The following is a 22059-nucleotide window of genomic DNA, read 5'->3' on the forward strand; positions in this document are numbered from 1 at the left end:
AAGATACAAAGCCTGGGCCTTAATTGATTACTGTGTCCCTAAGTGTTCAGCACTGTATATTAAGTTTTGTAACTTAACTTTTATGTAAGCTTACTTCGATAGCAGCATTTATTCCCCACGAATCTACACTGACTTTCAGTTCATAAAATTACTTTGAGATTGATAACATTAAGTTGTATGAATCTAATTTATTTTCTCTAAATAGCTTAGGATATAATTTACCTGTGCCTAAAAGCAAACTCATTAAAATACAAAAACCTCTCCTCCTGTTTCTTACCTTCCTTGGATTTAGGTTTCCTCCTAAGCATTCCTCTTTCACCCATGACATCCAAAGGTAGTTACTAAGAGAAGAATGGAGAAAAGGAGACTGCAGTTAGTTCTGCTTTCTTTGTTATTGTGTCAGCATTACATCATCTTTCTCTAGGGTCTTTTTGTTTTGGTTCTTGCTATGAACATGACCTTAAAAGAATCCTTTTAGTTTTTCATTGTTTTTTGCACCTCTAAACTCACTCTGGAATCCCTTTTTTGATATTATTATTATTCTGCTTTCTAGTATTGAGGTAAATGAACACATCTGCATATTATCTCACAGTTTGTGTTCAGTAGAATGCCTCTGCAGTTACTTCCAGTTTATTTAGATACCTCTCTGGTTTTACCTTCCTCGTGGAATTATTTAAGATAATAGTATTTAACCTGAGTTAGAGGAACCCCCACAGGCTTGGGAAGACTTTCCTAGGACCACAATTCTCAAGGATAATTTTATTTCTAGACTCAACTTCCATTTGTCCTTTTTCCAATAATTGATCTGCCTTAAAAAAAAAAAAAAAAAATTTTACAAACTCTCCATTCCAACTCCCTTTTCCTATTAACATGTTCCCTGAGGAAGAGAAGGCTGGAAAGCACAGGCAAATTCCCTTTTCTGCATTGTTGTGCAGAGATATAACCATCTTCCTGGGTGCCACTGAGAAGCTCTGAATGTCTTATAGCTCAGGTGGTAGGAGTGATGACAATTTCCCTGTACTGGTTTGCCTCTCAAAACCCTAATATAATTAGAGAATGCATAGTTCTGGAGGAAGAGAAAATGAAAGCAAATGAACACAGTGTCTTTAAGAAATACTGATCTGGGGGTGCAGCTCAGTGGCAGAGCACAGGAAGTGTGAGGCCCTGGGTTTGATCCTAGCACTACCTCACCCCTCAAAAAAAGGAAAGAAATACTGAATGAAAAATACCTTTCTCCCCTTTGGACATCAACTTTTTTTCACTCTCCTGTATTCCTTCCCGGGATGTGTTGTCAGCTGGAAAGGAAAGCACCTTTGTACGGATTAGTCATGCTGATTCTTTAAAATATAACTGGAATGTTTTCCAGTACTCCTAAGATTTTTGAGACATACTGGATAAAACTTGTGCAAAAAAGTTTCACAGGACTTTTTTCACAGCATGTTTGCATTATTCAGGAAGGTAAGAGTTATTTATCAGTTCATCTGATGGAATGATGAGTTACTCCATTTACTGAGCAGCTTTCTGTTCCTCTGATTCCTGCCCTGTGAAATGAAGCTGATAATTGTGCTCTTCGTTGATTTGCAGATTAAATGGATTGGGCATGGAATCAATGCAAAGCACAAAGAACAGTGCCTAGTGCATAGTAAATGCTCTTCCTTTGGCATGCTCCTCCTCCTGAGCCTTCTGTCCTCCTCTTTCCTGTCGGTACTGTCTCCTTTTGTAATCTCATCCAATCTCCCAGCTCTCAATGCCATCTATGCTAATCACCCCCATTACATTTCCAACACCTGCCTGCTCACTCCAGATCTCCAAACATGTATCCAACAACCCACTGAACAACTCCACATGGATTCTTTCTTTCTTTCTTTTTTTGAGACAAGGTTTTGGTATGTACTTCAGGCTGGCCTCGAACTCACAGTGATCCTCCTGCCTCAGCCTCCCCAGTGCTGGGATCACAGGTGTGCGCCACCACACCTGGCTTTTTTCCACTTGGATTCTTTTTGTTTGTTTGTTTGTTTTTTGGAACCGGGGATGGAACTCGGGTCCTTCTGCCTGCGCACCAGGTGGTGAAACCACTGAGCTAAATCCCCGGCCCATCCACTTGAATTCTTAACAGACATCTCAACTGTGCTCTCCAAAGCAATTTATCTTCTGTCTGTCTAAGACTGTCCCACCTTCAGTGCCTCCTCCATGTTATTTGGTGTCAACACCATCCCTCCAACTGCTAAGGTCTAAAAACCTGGAGTTAATCTGCATTCTTCTCATTCCCTCAAACCCCATATCCAATCCATCTCCCTGCAAAAACAGCCAGAATGGGCCGGGGGATTTAGGTCAGTGGTGCTGCCTCCTGCCTTGCAAGCACAAGGTCCCAAGTTTGATCCCCAGTATGAAGAAAAAAACACAAAATAGCCAGAATCTGACCACAGCCCACCCTGCACACATACCCTGCTGCCCCTGCTGCCAGACACTGCTGTCTCTGCTGGTTCTAGACTTACAGTAGACTTCTGCTTCTGTTACTGCCCTCTGCAGTCTGTATTTGCAGTGAAACAATCAGAGAGATACTTGTACAGTGAAAATAAAACCAGATCATATCACTCCTCTGCTCAAAGTCCTTTCATACACCCCATAGTCACCAATCTTTTTAAAGGTTATATAAACAAGCATTTTGTACATACACACTGATGTGTCAAAAAGATTGTACTAACATACACCAAATTGTTTCCACTTGTTATCTGAGGATGGAAGTAGCACAGGTTGTCACATAAAAGTATTTGCCTTTTAACTGATATTGTGAAATAGGAAGAAAAGGTCTAAAGGAGCAGGGAAAGTGGGAGGGGTAGGGGAAAGGAAAGAAGGGAAAGGAAAACATATGAGAAAAGGAAAAACATGGAAACAAACTCTTTGTAAATAGTGTTGGGTAGAGGGGGGGAAGGAAGGCAGGGGAATGGGGAAAAAATAAGAACCAAGATACTCATGTAAAGGTACAAGATCCTAATGATAAATGTAACTGTATTGTATACCTAAAATGTACCAATAAACTTAATGAAAAAAAAGTATTTGCCCTTTGACCCAGTATATTACTTCTAGGAATTTATTTATAGGAAATAATCAGGATATGCCCAAAAATTTAAGTTCAAGGATGTTGATTGCAGCAATATTTGTAACAGGCAAAAATTTGAAATAGCCTAAATATCTAACAACAGAAAACCACATCTGTGGTCCCAATAGCTAGATGACAGATAGTCTTACTTAGTTGAATATATTTTCAAAAGAATTAAACAGTGTTAGTGAAAATATATTTCTGAGCTACAAAGTGCACTATAAGACCAATTTTTCAAATTAAAAAATGTTTATGGAAAGAGAACAAGACCAGCAGGATACGCACTGAAATATTAACAGAGTTGTCGCCTAGGAATCCCACACAGGTGGTCATGATTGATAGCGGAAGAAGCCTGGCCTGGAACAGCCCCACTTCCCGGCAGCAAGCTGCTTGGAATTCTGGAACCCACGGTTAGGGGACATGATAAGGCACACTTCTGCAGCATCTGTCGTGTCACTCAGATAGCCGTCTCCTGTCCAGGCTGCAAATGCATCAGCATTTCACATAAATACGGCATTTTAACTGAACTTATTGTAACAAAATCATTCTACAGCACACTCAGAAAATAGAAAAAGAAAATCCCCTAATGCATTCAGGAATTTAGCCCTTTGAGTCTCTGCCAGATTAGGTTGGGTTGAGCTACTTTTCGCAGTGACTGATAAGGGTTTCTCAAGAGCATCTTATCAGTTTTTACTTGTTTGAAAGAGTAGTTACAAGCGCAAGATATAAGTTCCTTGTCCTGCTCTGTGCCTAAGGCTCAGTTTTAACTCATTTTTCTTGGACTTTGCATGTTGAGTTTTAGTTCTCAGAGCCAGACACAGTGGCACACACCTGCAATCCCAGCACTGTGGAGGAGGATCACAAGTTCGAGCTCAGCCTGGGCAATTTAGCAAATTAGTGAGACTTTGTCTAAAAGAAAGAAAGAAACAAGCACATAAATAAATGGGATGGAGATGCAGCTCAGTACAAGGCCCTGAATTCAACATCAAGTGCTGCAAGCTGGGCCGGGGGGAGTGTTTCTAGTTAGTTCCCTAATTAGGTGATCAGAAGAAGAAAAGAAATTTTAAATTAACAGCACTTTTTCTTCTATTCAGACCTTACTCAAAGTTACATTAAGTTGATGAAAAAGTCTAGGAAAGAGACAGGCATAGTGGTGCCTGTCTGTAGTCCCAACTACCAGGGAGGTTAGGCAGGAGAATCACAAGTTCAAGACCAACCTGGGCAACTCTGTGAGATCCTGTCTTCAAAAAGAAAAGAAAAATCTCATCTCTTTTCATTCTTTACATAATTAGAGCATATATACCTTTTGAGCTAGCAACTCAGTTTCACTGAAAAGTAAAATAAAGAAACAAAAAGCAGAATACAAAGCCCTTAAACCATGGAATAAACTACTAGACTATACAAAATGACCTGAAAGGCAAGCTTGTAGATTTTTTTCATGACTCAAGCAATAATTCTCAACCACAAAATGTGTCATGTAACCAATAAACAAAGTGATGTTAGCACATTCTTTTGTTTAATCCATTGAGTTTTGAGTTAAGGCAAGGAGGTTAAATAACCCACGTACTTAATAACGAGAACATGAAATTTCACAGGACTTTGGTTATGGAACTGTAAGTGTGTGAGAACATAGCCACTTTGTTCTTTTGTAATATAAAACAGAATTTATAGGAAACAGACCCAGGAAAGATAGGGCAATCTGATTCTGTGTTTTTGAGAGTTTAAGATGGTGTGTGTGTGCATTTTCCAGAGGATTTTATATTCTTTGATAAAAGAATTATATTGTTTTCCAGAGAGAGAGAAAAGCAGAAATGACTAAAATAAAAATGAGCTCATCAGTATCAAAGAAGGAGCTAAATACTAGGCTTAAATTGAAGTGAAATAAAAGGAATGCTCATTTGGGTTATCACCCAAGACATATCCATGGTATATTTATTCAATTTAATTTCTGAATGTTAACAGCATCTAGATTAAGAACAAAAGATCTAAACCTAAAAGTAAAAAAATCTCAAAAAAAGAAGAAAAAGAAAAGTTATTTCTCCTAGACAATTAGTTAAGTCTAAGATGGAATTTCTCTTTGAATTTACACTATGGTTGTTTTTTTTTTTTTTCTCTAGCCCTCCCTTACACTATGGTTGTTAATTTAGGAATTATGATGGTTTGGAAGAGATTTCAAGAAAACTATCTAATGCCTACGCTTTTGTTGTTTACTTAGTGACAGTTAATTTTGAAATTATACTCGCACAAAATAGCGAATACATCTTTCATTGATTTAAAAACAGATAAATTATAGTTTAAAGTATGTGTCCATTGATAATGGCAACCCTCAGTCTCAACAGTTAGGATCTACTTCAGCCATACTTCCGATCACAGAGAAATAAAAGGGATAACTGTTTCTCAATACATACTCATCCAAAACTACATAAGTAGCTCTGAACACGGTGAACAGCTGCTATCTGGCCTCTAGGAGCCCCCTGCAGACTTAAAGGTGGGGTGTGTTAGTCAGCTTTCTGGCAGCACAACAAACCACCAGAGATAAACAACTTGTAAAGAGAATCCTTTACCTTGGTGCCCAGTTTTAGAAAGTTTAGTTCATGGTTGGGTAGACCTACTGCTTTGAGGTCTCTGGCAGTGGTGCCAGATAGGGAGGACAGGGAATGATCAGCAGAACAAACTGCTTACCTCATGGGCAGAAGCAAAAAAGCAAGAGGAAAGGGCTGGGGTCCCACTGGGGCACACCCCCAGTGCCCTAAAGGTCTCCCACAGCACCTCCCGGGAACACCACCCCGAAGACCAACCCTGACACAAGGCCTCCATAAATACGCGCCAGGGTACTGAAGCTTACTTCCTTGGGCTGTTTATGCCCTCGTTACACTTAGTTGCCAAGTCCCCTTTCTGCTTAAGAGGCCCATAACCTGACCTTCAGTGTGAACTTTGCAATTTGCCTCTCTGCCTTTCTCCTTCAACCACTCCTCCCCATTTTCTTTTTCCCTGGAGATTTCCATGTTGTTCTGACCCCAGAGGCACCCTGCCCAGGATGTGCTGACTTGGGCAATTCCCTCTGACCCTTTGGAGTCAGCCCCTGTTCCCGCTCGCTGCTCATGCAGGGCATGGCTAGCTTCTCCCTGAACCCAGGCCCTCCCACCCAGCCATCCTAGTCCCAGCTACTTCTGTGTTGCTTTGGGAGGACTCAGAAAACTGTTGGGGAGGGGGTTCAGGGAAGTGTTGGGTGCTCAGTATCCTGAAGGGCGTGGAGATTGTCTGGGGCACCTGCCCACCTGTATGGGGGCAGGGGCCTTGTGAGCGGGGCCTACTGAAGCAAAGTGTCGACCTTCGCTGTTCTAAATCCTCCAGGTCCCCAGGAATTGCTTGTCCTCTCAGCTGACTCGGGAGTGGACAGAGCGCCATCCTTTTCAGTTTCCCCAAGGTCACATGCCTTCAGGTTCTCTTCCTCCTTCCAGCAGGCTCAGCTTTTATTTCCTTCTGTGTCTCCTACATAGCTTCTAACTGTATAACTTACATTTATGGTGTAACCCCTCTGCCCTGAGTCCTCCAAGCTCTTATTCATTTTGAGCTTAAAAAATTGGTTTTCTCTCTCAAAAAACCTGGTCCTTACTACAAAAACCCTACAGATTCTCCTTTGGTTTTAAAATTCCCCTCAGAAACACAGATGTCCTTGTCCCTGGGCTATGTCACCCCAGTTCTGAAGTAATGAATTCTAGTGATTCAGTGGCCACCAAGAGACCTGGTAGTGGAGAGGGGAACCAAAAAACCTGAGAAGAGAAACATCAACTATGATCTCTGAACTGTACCCTACTACATTTATTAGGAAGTGTGTTTCTTAGGAACTATGTGATAATGTAGTCGGGGTGATACTGCCCCCTAGTGGACATTTAGAAATGTGTAGAACATGTGTAGTGAATGCAGTAACGGGAATTTAGCGGCATTTGGGTGGACAATCGGATGGTGAATATCCCACAATGTGCAGAAAATCCCACACAAAATGCGAATAGCTAGCTCTTGCAAAACACCAGAAGCATCCCTCTCTGCTGGGGCTTTTCCAGTCTCTGACCCCGTCCACATCACTATACAGCATGGCCCCAAGGCCTCCTTTAGGCATCAGGCCCAACTTGCTTACTTTTTTTTTGTACCAGGGATCCAACTTGGGTCCTTGTGCTTGCTCAAGCAGGTGGCGAAAAGGACCTTGATTCTTTACCTCTCCATAGTCCTATGTGACTAACCTGCTTTCCATGCTTTCTTTGGATATGTCTAGTGTGAGCTGTTCAGGAGGGGAGTGAAGGACCCTACTGATAGGTCTCCCACTACCTCAGCAGTTATTATGTATAGTAGCTGCCCTCTTCCTATCGTGCCTTGCCCCCTCCCCTGTGTGACATCATGCCAAGATGGTTGCTCCAACCAAAGAATAAACCCTTCTTCCCAGCATGCCCCTGTTCCCGCCTAAAGAGTAACCTAATACTCACTCACCTCCTACCAGCTAGTGACATCACCAGCTCCTCCATTCCCTAGTCACTACCTCACTCAACCCCGACTCAGCCCCTAAAACCCCACCACAGTCTCTATAAAAGACTCTCCCTGCCCCGGCCATATTGCTTTTGTCTCTCCTTTATTCAGAGACAGCCCGGCAGATCTCTTCCTCTAATAAAGGTTTGTTGTGGCCTGGTCTGGTCTTGGTCTTTGGCCTTTTACCTGACACCTACCACGAGGTATATTCACATGTTCTAACCTTTGGATTCTAAACTTTGGATTCCTTTTCTGTTCTGGGTCCATGCAGTGTCTTTGAGCTTGCTTGACCAGTTTTCTGTAGAAGGAATACACAAAAATTATTCTTATGGCTCACATTGTCAATCCTATCATTGCTGTATGTGGGAGAAAATGTCCAAGATGCTATATTTTAGTCCTGTCCTTAACTCCATGATTTGGGGGCATTTAGCTCCAGAGGCTGTTTAGTTTTCTCATTTGCAAAAATGCTTGCCAAAGTAAGACACCACCTCAAATAAAAACAATAAAAGGCTGGAAACGCAGCTCAGCTCCAGTGCTGAGGCCCTGCATTACACTCCCAATACAGCAGTAGTGGGCGGGGTGGGGGTGGCATCTTGAACAATTCACCTTTTCTCCCCTTGCAGGTCTGGGGTGGGAAGAATACAGAAAGTACTGGTACAACAGGCACTACTGTCTTAATTCATGAAAAGGCACTAACAATTTAACCCACCATTATTTTTGCACCATGAGTGGAAATGTGAATATAACGAAAAAGTCAAAGAGAACCTGCAGGAGGCCCTAGACTCAATCCCCAGCACAGACAAAAAATATTAAAAGCACTTGAGTTTTGATTCTGGTACATTTCACATCTTTCCCATAACAGCTCTTTTATTTTATTTTATTTTATTTATTTATTTTTGGTACCAGGGATCAAACTCAGGTCCTTGTGCTTGCAGGGCAGGCGGGAGAACCACTGAGTTAAATCCCTGGGCCCATAACAGCTCTTTTAATATCTTTCTTTCACAATTTAGAAGTCAGTGGAGTCTTCAGCAAAGAAAATGACAATAATGAAATTAGATTTTCCTATTACTTTATGGCCTGTGTTGGTTATTGAGCTAGACATAATAAAAAACATACATTTTAAGTTATTGTTCTGTGTTCTATGAAAGATTAATCTCTTATCTATCTGTTTTGTCAATATATTTGGGAAATATTTATTGATCATTTACTATGTTCTAATCCCTGCTCTACATACAAACAGTTGAAGATATAACACTGAACAAAACTGACTCACTGCTAACTGGAAACTGGATAAAGAAGATGTGGGTTTTTTTTATAAAATGGAGTACTACTGAGCCATAAAGAATGAGAAACTACAGACATTTATAGCTAAATGTATGCAATACTGAGGCCATCTTAAGTGAAATAAATAGGACACACATGTGTAAATACCGAATAGTTTCTCTAGTGTGAGAAACTGAAAGTGTAAATAAGGATGAAAATGAATAATTGATAGTGTGAAATAGGAAAAGGTCCGAAGGGAAAGGAAAAATTATGAGAAAAGAAAAAAAAATGGAAACAAAATCTGTGAATAGGGAAGGGTGCAGGGGGTGAAGGGCGCACAGGGAATGGGGAAAAAATAAGAACCAAGATACATCATGTACAGGTACAAGCACCCAATGATAAATGTAAACGTATTGCATACCTAAAATGTACCACTAAAAGAATTAAAAACAAAAAAGAAAAAACAAAAAAACTGACTCACTGCTTTCGTAGAGCTCACATTATAGTTACCAATTTCCACTGTGTGAGAAGATCCCTTAAAAATATCTCAGGGAATCCAGGAAGTCAAAAGCATTTTCATGTTTTTAATTTTTTTTCACTGGGTTCACATTTGCACTGATTTGAAATACAGGTGTGATTGAGTGGCATGCTGAACTAGTTGCTTTTTTCTATAACCTCCTGTTTTATTTGAAGAATAATTGGAGGATGAATTACAGGTTTTTAGCCTTGGAAATTTGATAGATATTTTTGTGAAAACCAAGTAAGTCTGTAACTTCTAGGGAAATAAATGACAATATTTATTGTCAATGATAAATTCACAGTTTCCAGCAAAAATTAGACTTCAAATATTTTATTTAGTGCTGTGAGCTTGAAAGCTTCCCACAGAATGGAAGATTTCTAATGAGTTTGATGGGAATATTAATAAATATGATTTTTTTACATTGTTAAATAAAACATGCCAACGTTTGGAAAATCTACACTAAAATCTGAGTGAACTAATATTTTCCAAATGGTCTGGTCATGTGCGGTGCACATCTGTAATCCCAGCACTCTGGGAGGCCAAGGCATGAGGATTGCAAGTTTGAGTCTAGCCTAGGCAACTTAGCAGTCAAGGTGATCGTGTCTCAATTTTTTTTTTTTTTTTGTACTAGGGATTGAACTCAGGTCCTTAGGCTTGCGCAGGAGATGGTGAAACTACTGAGCTAAATCCCCGGCCCATGTCTCAAAATTTTAAAAAGGGGGGGAGGGGGCTATGGATGTAGCTCAGTGCAAAAAGGGCTTAGGTTCAATCCCTATACTAAAAAAATAAATCAAACTAATAGTAATTCCTTAAAGAAGTAACTTGTTATAATGATATACTAGCATAAAATAAAACTGTGCTTATGAAATAGCAATCCTTAATACTGCCTTTGAGAACATTAAAGCTGTTAGCTTTTTTCCTTCCTGGTACTGGAGGTTGAACCAAGGGCCCTGCACTGAGCTACATTCCCAGCCCTTTTTGACACAGGGTCTGTCTGGGTAAGTCACTTGCTGCCCAGTTGAGCCCCAACTTGTCTTCCTTCTGCCTCAGCCCCCCAGGGTGCTGGGACCACAAGTACAAAAAGTTAAATTCAATGTTTAATTAAATAAAAATTCAAATTCAATTAATTGAGTTAAAAAATTAATTCAATGTAATTCTTGCCATGCTAGGAATCAAACTCAGGACCTTGCACATGCTAGGCAAGCTTTCTACCACTGAGCTATATCATCAAACCCTGTACTTATTTATTTTTAAGAAAAAGACAGAATTCGCATTTCTTGATGCCTGGAAGATTAGTATGACATCAGTTGCAAAATAAATTATGAAAGAATTGAAGCATAAGAATAAACTCAAGACTGAACTAGAAAAACAGCTCCGGGAGTACAGTAAGGGAAATCTGAGGTAATTTCATTTCAAAGACAGGAAGATGTTTTGGAAACAAATTGCTGGTGATAAAGAACCAAGTAAAAGTAAATATTAGGCAATAAGGAAAATTGAGAGAAAAGGTAACTTGAGAAAGAGGACAATGTATAGAGATGTTACAATATGAAGAAACTCCAGTTCGTATACTGAGTATCAGTTAAATATTAGGACTAAAATGCAGAACTGAGAGCACTGATAACTCAAACAACAAATGCCTTTTTCCTCAAATGAATACGTCGCGCTGCCAAAGAAATTTCAATAACCCACAAACCTTCTCCAATGCAAGGAACAAGGAAAGGATAGACATGGACCTTAAGCAAATTTGTGCAAATTGGAGATAAGAGGACCTACTTCGTAGAGTTGTCGGGAGGATTTCAGGAGTTATTATATGTAGCCACTTGGAACAATGCCTGATGCATTAGGAGCTCAGTGGCTGTTGATTACTATGTATTATCATCACTGGCAGTTCCATAAATCATCTATGAGGTTCCTTGCTATAACACAATGAGCACAGTAACAGGACACTTGATTTCAAGTCTCATTCTTCTATACCTATTAGCTCTGACAGTATGATCAATAATAAGGACAAGAGTGCTTGGTTTGAATTCCAGATCTACCATTTATTATCAACTGAATCTGAGGGAGAATTTTGAAGCTTAATTTCCTCATCTGAAATGTGGATATAATAAATTACACTTTGCAGGCCTGGAAATGTAGTGTTGCCGAAGAAACAGCACTTGCTTAGTGTGTGTGAGGCCTGGGGTTCAATCACTCCAGAGTTTGGAGTTTTACTTTTGTTAGGGTTAAGGTTAAGTTTGAGGTTAGGGCTGGGTTACAATCAGGAGTACCAAACAAGAAAACATACATAATACAACATCTGGTTATTGCCTTCAAAGTGAAGACAGCCTTTCCTGGATATTTTCTACTTTTTTATGATGTAATTTTATTTGCCACAGCTACTCAGCTTAGGAAAGTTGCTTAATATTTATCCACTTAATACAGCCCTTTAAATGTATTTCTTTTTTTTTTTTTGGTACCGGAGATCGAACTCAGGACCTTGCACTTGTGAGGCAGGCACTGGAACCACTGAGCTAACTCCCTGGCCCCATTTAAATGTATTTCTAAGGCAGTATCAGGAGGAAGGCAAAATGACTGAATTGAGTATTGAAATTGAATGACTGAAATGCATTCATACTTTCTCTAGTTTTTCATGTTATTTCCTTCCTAACAGTTTTAACTCTTGTCAAGTCTTTTTTTTTTTCCTGTACAACACTTTTTTAAATTGAGAGAAGTGCTAGGGAGATGGCACAGTAACGGCTGGCAGCCCATTTCAGCTTCTCCAGGACTTAGAAAAAAGCTGTTCAGTGAAGAGGCAAAGATGACCTCAGGGATTAAGAAAGAACCAACAGGAAAACTAGAACTCATAGAAAACCCGGAGAAACTAAAGAAAATGCAGAGAAAAGAATGAAACAGTCTGGAGTACTTACCCTGGCTCCTGGAGAGGGGAACCTATCCCACAAACACAAGGTAAGCCCGGACAGGATCAGAAGGCCCAGTAATAAATGACTCACCAGGAGCACTACCCTGAAAAAAAAAGAACAGTTATTGGACATGCAAATACAGTGTGAGGTTTTATTGAGTGAGTCCTTCCACGTGGCAAGCTACAGTTAGAGAAGTATCTATTGCATTGCTGGCCATATTTGGGAGGGATTCATCAGAAGCCATTGTAGGAAGGGGTTAATTGTTTGAGCTACTCTGGGAGGCAGAAGTCACAGAACTATACTTCAGGGTTTCTGAGGTCACCCTACCACAGTGACCAGTTGGGAGATGCCCATAAGGGATGGTTGTAGAGAGGGAGCAGGCTACTCAGAGACTTCTTGAGAAGTTTAAGAAGCCGCAAACTCAGGCTAAGAAGGACACGATGGGCCTGTGCTCTGTGATGAAAAGCCAGGCTTGTAAAAGGGAGGTAATACATTCTTGCAGAAGGAACAAAGACCAAGACGGGTGATAACATCAGATGCCTCACACACTATTACCAGATGTCTCCCATATACCCTGCCCTCTTTCTTCCCACACTTGTAATCAATAAATCCTGGAGGGTTTTGGTGTCTGGTGTCCGGTGTCTTTGCTGCCCTGATCAGCTCAGATGATCCCAGATCCTTGCTTTCTGTTTAAGTCTTGTTTCTGTGTCTTTCTTTTTGCTTGCGTTGTAGCCCCTAGGCAGGAGATCAGGACTCGAGGCTGAGGACACGATATTACTTAATTTAATTTTATTCTTTAAAGTCTTTATTTCACTTTTCTCTTTCTTATCTTTCCTTTGAAATTTAACTTCTTTCAATTTTTCCTTTCCCCCCCTCCTCCATTTTTATTATTATTAATATTAACTTTTATTGAGCCTGGGATTTAGCTCAGTGGTGCTGCTGCCTGCCTCGCAAGCACAAGGTCCTGAGTTTGATCCCTGGTAACACACACACACACACACACACACACACACACACAAAGTAACCTTTATTAATTCTTAAATATGTAGTTGACTCTTATTATTACTGAATTCTTTTCTGTGGTAAAATAATTGTTGTATTTAGTAGATATTTACTATGTGTCAATATTTGGTTTGGTTTTTGGTCCCTATATATTATCACTGAAGATCACTTTTCTATTGCTAAGGGTAGTATAGTTGTATCTCTTATTAGTACTAATGTTATATCTCTGACTATTATTATTGCTGTTTCTTTGCTATTGCCAGTGGCGGCATGGTTGTTAATTGGTTTTTACTACATGCCAATATCTGGTTTATAGTATTACAACAGAAATATGAGAAAACAAAGCAAAGAGATGCTTCCAAAAGCCTCAACTCCCCAAATGCTTATCTCACAGATGATGAAGTCTACTTATAAGTTATAGGCAAAGATCTAAAAAACAAAATTGTCAAAATATTTGAGACCAGGGATTTAGCTCAGTGGTTCTGCCACCTGCCTCGAAAGTGCAAGGTCCTGAGTTCCATCCTCAGTACAAAAAAAAATAATTTGAAGAGATCAAAGAAGAAACATATAAACAAATCCATAAGATGTTTAGCAAGCTTACAGAGGATTTTACTAAACTGATAAAAGGATGTTACTAATAAAATGAAAAGCTTAAGAAATAAACTAATAAAGTGCAACAAGACAATACAAGGTATTAGTGACCAGTTTGGTAAAGAATTAGAAAGTATAAAGAGAAAGAAAGCAGAAATATAAAGGTAGGAAAATTTTTCATAAAAAGCATAGGTAGCAAATTTTACCAATAGGAGGACAGAGTTTCAGAAATTGAAGGAAAAAAAAAGAAATTGAAGATAAGGTGGATGCAGTAGATCATAAACACAACAATACCCTAAAAACAATGACAACATGCAGGCTGGATCCAAGAGCTGCTTGGTGGCTCAAAAAAGAAAAAAACAAAACCAACATCAGACTTATAGGAATAAAGGGAAAATTAGAAGATTTCCCCTGAAAGGTATAAAAAATTTATTCACCAAAATTATAGCAGAAAACTTTCCAAATCTAGAGAAAGACTTCAATATTCAAGTTAAGAGTAATATTGAACTCCAAATAACCATGACCAGAAAAGAACATCTCCATGATGCATCATAATCAAAATCTCAGAAATTCAACAAAAGGAGAGAATATTAAAAATGCCAGAAAAAAATAGTAGGTTACTTAGAAAAGCAAGATGATCAAAATATAGGAGATTTCTCAATACAAATCTTCAAGCCCAGGAGAGTTTGCAGGAAATTTTTCAAGCCTTGAAAGAAAATAACTGTCAACACAGGCTTCTATATGCTGCAAAACTAGCCTTCAAAATTGATAGAGAAGATTTTTCATGACAAAGATATCCTAAGGAAGTACATGACTACTAAACCAGCACTGCATAAAATATTCAAAGGAATCTCAGACACAGCAAGCACCAAAGAGCCCAAAGGAAAGTATACAACTAACTGGAAAAGTAGTTAAACAAGAGAAAAAAACAAAACAAAGGAATCAGCACTGGAAAAATAATGCAATGACAGGATTCAGTAAACACCTTATAATAATACCTCTCAATGTTAATGGCCTTAACTCTCCAATTAAAAGACACAGACTGCGGGAAGTGTTATCTGAGCAATGGTCTCCATGTGCTGTGCTGGGTAACCCATCACCACCTGTGTTCTGAGATGACAGACACCTCCCGGCTGCTTCTAGCCAGAGACCCAGCCCACCAGGGCCCATGGCAGGGCTGTCCCTGGAAGGCCCAGAACCCCATCGACAAGAAACTCTGGCAAGGGGACTTCCCAACAGCCTGGCCAAATATTCCTTATAACACTCAGCCACCTGAGATGCTTCCACGCCCCAGCCCCTCTTGGTCTGAGCCCGACTGTCATACTGGGCTGATGGCTCTTCTGGATCACTTCCCTTTTATCCTCGCAGGGTATTTCTCCTACTACTCATGTTTCTTTGCATGTTGAAACCAGTCTTGGACTCTACCTCTTGGAAGACCTGGGCTAAGTCAGACATCGAAGGCTTTTGCACAGTGGGTATCAATGGATTAGTGTAATGGTGAATTCCTGGGACGATGAAGAGTTTGGGATAGCCTGCGTGGAGAGAACCATTTAAAATTACACAGGAATCGATGCAGATGTAAAGCAAAGACTGCAAAACATCAAAGACAGAAATAATAGCTGACACTGAGGTTTTCTGAAGCATTTATATGTGCATCAGGTTCATTTAATCCTTACTACAAATTTGTCATTACAGATGAGGAAACTGAGGCTTTGCGGTGAAATAATTTATACAAAAACCTACAGTTATTATGTGGTGGTACTTAAATTTGCACACACCCACTCTGATTTCTACATTTTATTCTTTTATTTGATGTCCATTTTTAAAGTGGTAAAGTTTTTACTATACTTTCAACTATTTTAATTAACTAATTATAATTCTTTTCTAATAGAATAATCAACAGCAAGAATTAACTAGTCTTTATATACTAGTATATACATATATATATGCCAAAAAAGTGAGCTTAAAAGATTACTTCCATATATTTGTCATTTTATAATTAAAATGTACATTTATAAAGAATGTAGAGTTATGGAATGATAGCATTAAAGTATCTAGTTCTCAAAATAAAGAGCTAACACTAACTCTAAAACATGACATTCACTTCTTTTTTCCAATTGCATGGCTCTCTGAATTGCAGCACAGAAACTAAAACCAACCACCATCTGAAAATGTACCTCCCTTCTGGAATTCTTGGGCACCTAATTTACAAGGGTTTACTATGCTTCCTCTTATGATACATGACTCCAACAAGGATGTGCAATGTTTACCCTGAATACTTTATAGTTTTACACTTATTCCAAAACTATGTTCAATTTATTATTTTAAATTATAAAAATAATTAGTGGGAAAAAAATAATTAGTGGATAGGTTGGAAAATCCCAAGAACCATGATTTTCTTTCTTTTTTTTTTTTGTTACTGGGGATCGAACTCGGGTCCTTGTGCTTGCACAGCAGCTGGCAAAACCACTGAGCTAAATCCCTGGCCCAAGAACCATGATTTTCAAATGACAAATAATGATGTAAAAAGAATGATTTACCTGCTAGTAACATCATCATGTTGCTCAGCACATCATGATAACTGGAAAATACTAAATTCTATCAACGATCAATTTTAGAAATATGACATAGAATCTACTAGTGAACAAGTATGCATATCAGTTTAGACCTTTTTCAAAATGCTGAAATTACTAACCATTATTTTAGTCATTTTTATAAAAATTAAGTTTGACATCTAATTTTTATTAAAATTTTTAAAATATTTTTTTAAAAAAACTGAATTACATAATTAAGAGATCTTTTACTCCATCACAAGAATAAAGACTACAGGCCGGGGATTTAGCTCAGTGGTTCTGCCTCCTGCCTCGCAAGCGCAAGGACACGAGTACGATCTCCGATACCAAAAAAAAAAAAAAAAAAAAAAAAAAAAAAAAAAGAATAAAGACTAGCTAAAATATTTAGTGACATAAGTATGAATGTTGAGTTGTTTAGCACTGAATGTTTTTATTACTGTAAAATTAGTTAATGAATCAGTAAAATTATCCTCTTAAGGTTATCACATTGACATATTTATCCTTTACTAAATGTATCTTCATACTAAGTCTGTCCTGGTATGACTATAAGTTCAATGGGAAGGTTCTTCCATTGGACTTACAGAGAAAGAACATGGTATTCACCAGAACGAAATGATATGCAAGTTTTTGCTTTGGTTGGTTTAAAATGTATACTTCCCAGTAGGGGTCACCATTACTCTAAGTCAGTGGGTTTATTCGGTTATGACCAGAAAGTAGAAAATCTGGCTGAATTTATAGCAAAAATCAAAACAATAAGATTTGATTAAACACACACACTTCATAGACTAAGAACTTTGTCACTGGGGTCCCAATTTCTCCATCTTGACAGGGTATGACTTCAGATGACTGAGAGTGAGGAAATAGGAGGGGTGAAGGAGAGAAAGAGCGCACAGAGCAGGGCTGTGGCCAGGACACTTACGGTGATCTCCGGGACCAATCCTGTCTCAGGGGTCAGAACTAAACCAGGTGTGCCCTGAAGTACGGTGTTCTTGCAGCTGTAAACTCGGGTAGTTCTGCTTTACATGATCTAGAGAGGAGTTTTGTGTTTTTCACACTTTCTATTACAAATGTCTTCTTCCAATGTTTTAATGATGAACTATTCTGTATACACAGAAAAAAGTCAAATATGGAAGTAAAATGAACATACTATTCCTGAAGTCAACAATTGCCAATATTTTGCCACATTTGCTTTATGTATGCATATATGTGAAGATTTATTTCTTTCAACATTTTAGTTTTTATTTTTGGGGTTTTTGAGACAGGGTCTCACTTCATAGTTCGGACTGGCCTTGAACTCACAGTGATCCACACCCATGTATTATTTTAAATATATTCACTTACTTATCTTTGGCTGAATGATTTTAAAGTTTCAAATATCATGACACTTTGTTCCTAAATACTTTCATCATTCTTAGAGCATGACCAAGGAGCTTAGTTATTGAGGACTAAACTACTTGCTATACCATGTGCTACATGAAATGATTGTCCGGTAAGTCCATTGTACTGAAAAACATCTGAAACTTTAATATAAAAAGTAAAGTTAAAATAATAGTCAATGTTCAATATGAGGCTTTTAGATATAATGTCAATGAGGGAAAAATATCTTTTAAGAAATGAATAATGTGACATGTAGCCTTTTGCCCAAGAACTTCTGACATTTTATCTTAGCAAAGAAATATATTCCTTAGAATATCCTATCACTTATCAGACAGTACTAGCTATTTCTTGCAAAGGATGAATAAAAGAAACGTGAGTAAGAACATTTGGTAGTTTACTCTAAATCTGTTTCAAGAAAAACACATATAAAATTGGGACCACAAGTTAAAGGAGGAGAGATTATTTCAGCTTACAATTTGTAGAGGTTTCAGTCCATGGTGGACTGGCTGCAAGGCAGGGGATGGCATGGCAGAGGAGAAACAGTCCATGGCAGGACAGGCAGAAGACAGCCAGTGGTAAGACTTAGTCCCTTTTTATTCCATTCAGACTACAAGCCTAGTGGTTGGTGTCACCGACACTCAAGGTGAGTCTTCCCATTATCCACACCCAGGACTATGCTAAACTAATTAGTAGACTAATCCAATTATCATGCGCCCATGATCCATCCACCGCCCAAAAGCCCCACCTATGACCACATGCGGCCTTGGGGGGACATCTAGACATAAGCCATAATGCCACATTGCCAGAAAATGGCAATGTTAAGAAATACTGCAAAGAAAATTTTCAATTACATGTTAATATATTAAAACCAACAGAAATTTGAGTGGAAGATATCTAATGGGTAATATCCATGGAGAAAAAGAGGAAAATAATTAAATGAAAAAAAATTTAAATGGAAAGAAAAGACCACTTTAAGGATCAAAGGTTACATTTATTCACGATGCTACATTTATTGAATTCCCTTAGGAAAATGAAGAAGAGTTGGGCCAGAGATTTAGCTCAGTGGAGCCATGCCTGACTCACAAGGGCAAGGTCTAGAGTTCAACACTCAGTATCAAAAAAAAGAGAACTGTTTATGTACCCAACTTGCAGATGCAAAACTTTCTATAAATTATGTGTAGCACATGAAGGCCTCTGGTACAGGTAAAATCCTGACATGACAATGGGGGCATTCCTGCTTCAGTGTCTCCCGTTTATTAAGTCTGTTCCATACAAAAGAGAAACTAGAATTATAATCAGTCTTGCTGTTAACATTTAGAAATTATTTTTAAATATATTAATAAAATTCTTATTTACTCCATGTATAAAAAATAACCTAAACTGGGAGGGACTACAAGTTGTTACCAATTTAAACAGTATGACAAATTCACAACTTATTCTGGGTGGATCTTCCTATTTAAAAAGTCACTTTAGGAAATCCCAGTGAGCAGCAATGTGGACCACAGCAGTGCAGCTACAGGCAGGTCTAGCCAGGGCTCTGCCCCAACCACAGCCACTTGGGCACACAGGCCCAAGCCAAGGGTCCACCTGGAAAAGAGCTCCACAGGTGCACAAGCAACAGACAGAGGCTTGCCCCAATACCATCAGTAAGTGTGCAGAGACCTTAGTCAGAAGCTGCTCAGACACCAGGGACTGGGGAGCACAGCCTGCAGCCAAAGGCCCTCACAGACAACAGCTATGTATTGGGGCAGGCTCTAGCCAGAAGCATGCCTAGATACCACGGCAAGTGTGCACAGACCCCAGCCAGAAGCCCACCCATACAAAAGGTCAACTCAGGGATCCAGAAGGAATCCATTCTGAACCCTGAAATTGGTACACTGGTGAGCAGCAGAAAAAAGGCCACTTGGTGGCTTGCTGAGAATTGAAGACCACTGAGTGGGCAAGAAGTTGCCTGAACAAAGGCACAGCAGGCTGCATCTGTTGAAATGAAAGACATGTAAACAAGTCTCAAAATCAGACTTCCAGATCACCTAAGGCAACCCCAAAAGGCAACAAGATGGAACAATCTGATTAATACTCAACTACCTGGACTCCCTGAACTGGTAATGAAAAAGGAACAGGAAAAAATGAAATCAGAAATAATTTCTCATGTAATAGCAGAGATTGTGCCCATAGCACAGGACATGAGTAATAAATCTAGAGCAGAAACAGGAAAATAGAGGACCTGAGGAACATGATGGAATCCTAACATAGGAAACAAATGGAATCCATAAAACAGATTTCCAGGACATTAAAAACTCCATTGAAAGATTATGCAGCAGAATGAGCCAGTGTGAGGACAGAATTTCAGATATAGAAGATAGGTTTTGCAATTAGTGACAAGGAAAAGAAAATTTTCTTAAAAATAGTAAGGGGCCATGAGAAATAAATCCAGCAGCTGCTGGATGATGCAAAGAAGAATAACATAAGACTGATCTGAGTCAATGAAGAAGAGAGAGTGCAGATGACATAAAAACTGTAAACAGAAGTGATGGTAGAAAACTTCCCAAGCAGAAGAAAAGAACGTGACATACAGATAAGTGAGGCATATAGGACTCCAACTAGCCTTGATCAAAAAAAATGTACACATAGGCATATAATAGTTAAGATTCCAGAAACCCAACAGAAGAACAAAATTCTATAAGCAGTTAGAGAAAAGAAACAAACCACATACAAAGGAAAGCCCATCAGAATCACAGCAGACTTCTCAACGCAAACCCTCAAGGCCAGAAGACCCTGGAAAGACATATTTCAAGACCTAAAGTAAAACAACCTCCAAGCCAGATTGATGTACCTGCAAAACTATCCTTAAACACTGATGGAGAAATCAGATACTTTCATGACAAAGAGCACCCGAGGAACTTCATGAATACCAAACCAGGACTCCCCCCAAAATTTTAAACAATATCCTAGAAAAAGACAATGAGGATCACAACCTCAGGAAGCCCAGCAGCATGAATCCATCAGGCAAGACAAGAAATTAAGCACAAAGGGGCAGAATCCAACAAAAACAAAAAACCATGACAAGGATAAGTCAATACATATTCATTATAAGCATCAATGTTAATGGTCTCAATTCACCAACAAAAGAAATAGACTTGCAGAATGGGTCAAGAAGCAAGATGCAATAATATGCTGCATATAAGAAACAGACTTAAATTAAAAAGAAACTTACAGACTGAAAGCTAAACGGTAGAAAACAATACTCCATGTGACAGGAATCCAAAAAAAAAAGCAGGAGTAGCTATCCTCTTTGGAGATCAAGTAAAATTCACACCAACGCTGATTAAGAGAGACAAAGAAAGACACTACATTCTTGTAAAGGGAACAATCCAAGAGAAACAGACAACAATCATAAATATATATGCACCAATCACTAGTGTTCTCAACTAATGGACATGAAAAATCAAATCAGCACTAATACAATAGTAGTGGAGGAGCTCAATACCCCACTATTACAAAAAGATAGATCAAATAGACAAAAAGTAAACAACGAAATACTAGAACTCAATCAAACTCTTGAACAAATGAACTTAACAGATGTTTACACACTGTTTCACACCACAAAATCAGAATACACATTCCTTTCAGCCACACATGGGTCATTCTCCAAAATAGATCACATACTCTCTCATAGAACATGTTTAAGTAAGTGCAAAGGAATTGAAGTTATCCCCTACATATTATCAGACCATAGTGCAATGAAATTGGAGAGCAATAGCAAAAGAAACTGCAAGAATTTCATGAACACATGGAAATTGAACAACACACTTCTGAATAACCAGTGGGTCACAGAGGAAATTAAAGGAGAAATCAGACAGTTTCTAAAATTAAATGACAATGTCAATATAACATATCAGAATCTATGGGACACAATGAAAGCAGGCTTATGAAGGAAATTCATAGCAGTGAATACTCCTATTAGGAAAACAGAGTGAGCCCAATTAAACAACCTGATGCTGAACCTCAAGCTTCTAGAAAGAGAAGACCAGGATAAACCCAACTCGCATACATGGAGGAAATTATAAAGATCGGATCAGAAATCAATGCAACGGAGACCAAGAGAATAATACAAAAAAATCAATGAAGCAATGAAGTGCTTCTTCAAAAGAATAAACAAAATTGACAAACCCTTATCCAGTCTTATTAAAAAAGGGAAAGGCCAAAATC

The 22059-nt window shown here is 38.8% G+C and overlaps 1 protein-coding gene across 7 annotated transcripts in view; it reads right to left on the reverse strand.

Moving 5' to 3' along the window:
• Positions 1-22059, reverse strand: part of LOC110346568 (uncharacterized) — a 123560-nt gene that overhangs the window by 64802 nt on the left and 36699 nt on the right. For 4 of the 7 annotated variants that reach the window (XM_087193411.1, XM_087193407.1, XM_087193412.1 and 1 more), the window contains exons 4-9: positions 12314-12410; positions 7845-7919; positions 3932-4009; positions 3386-3581; positions 1230-1295; positions 278-341 (exon numbers count right to left, since the gene is read on the reverse strand). In XM_087193411.1, the coding sequence (XP_087049537.1) occupies positions 7854-7919; positions 12314-12410 (163 nt within the window). In that variant the 3' untranslated portion in view covers positions 278-341; positions 1230-1295; positions 3386-3581; positions 3932-4009; positions 7845-7853. Of the gene's footprint in view, positions 1-277; positions 342-1229; positions 1296-2444; positions 3363-3385; positions 3582-3931; positions 4010-7844; positions 7920-12313; positions 12411-22059 lie in introns of those variants that run through there. The other 3 variants (XM_087193408.1, XM_087193409.1, XR_015444004.1) reach the window with 3 other exon arrangements.

This window comes from Heterocephalus glaber, unplaced genomic scaffold (assembly GCF_053883595.1).
Source record: "Heterocephalus glaber isolate CG9 unplaced genomic scaffold, H.glaber_assembly_v1.0 deba00001588, whole genome shotgun sequence".
In the NCBI taxonomy this organism is placed as follows: domain Eukaryota; kingdom Metazoa; phylum Chordata; class Mammalia; order Rodentia; family Bathyergidae; genus Heterocephalus; species Heterocephalus glaber.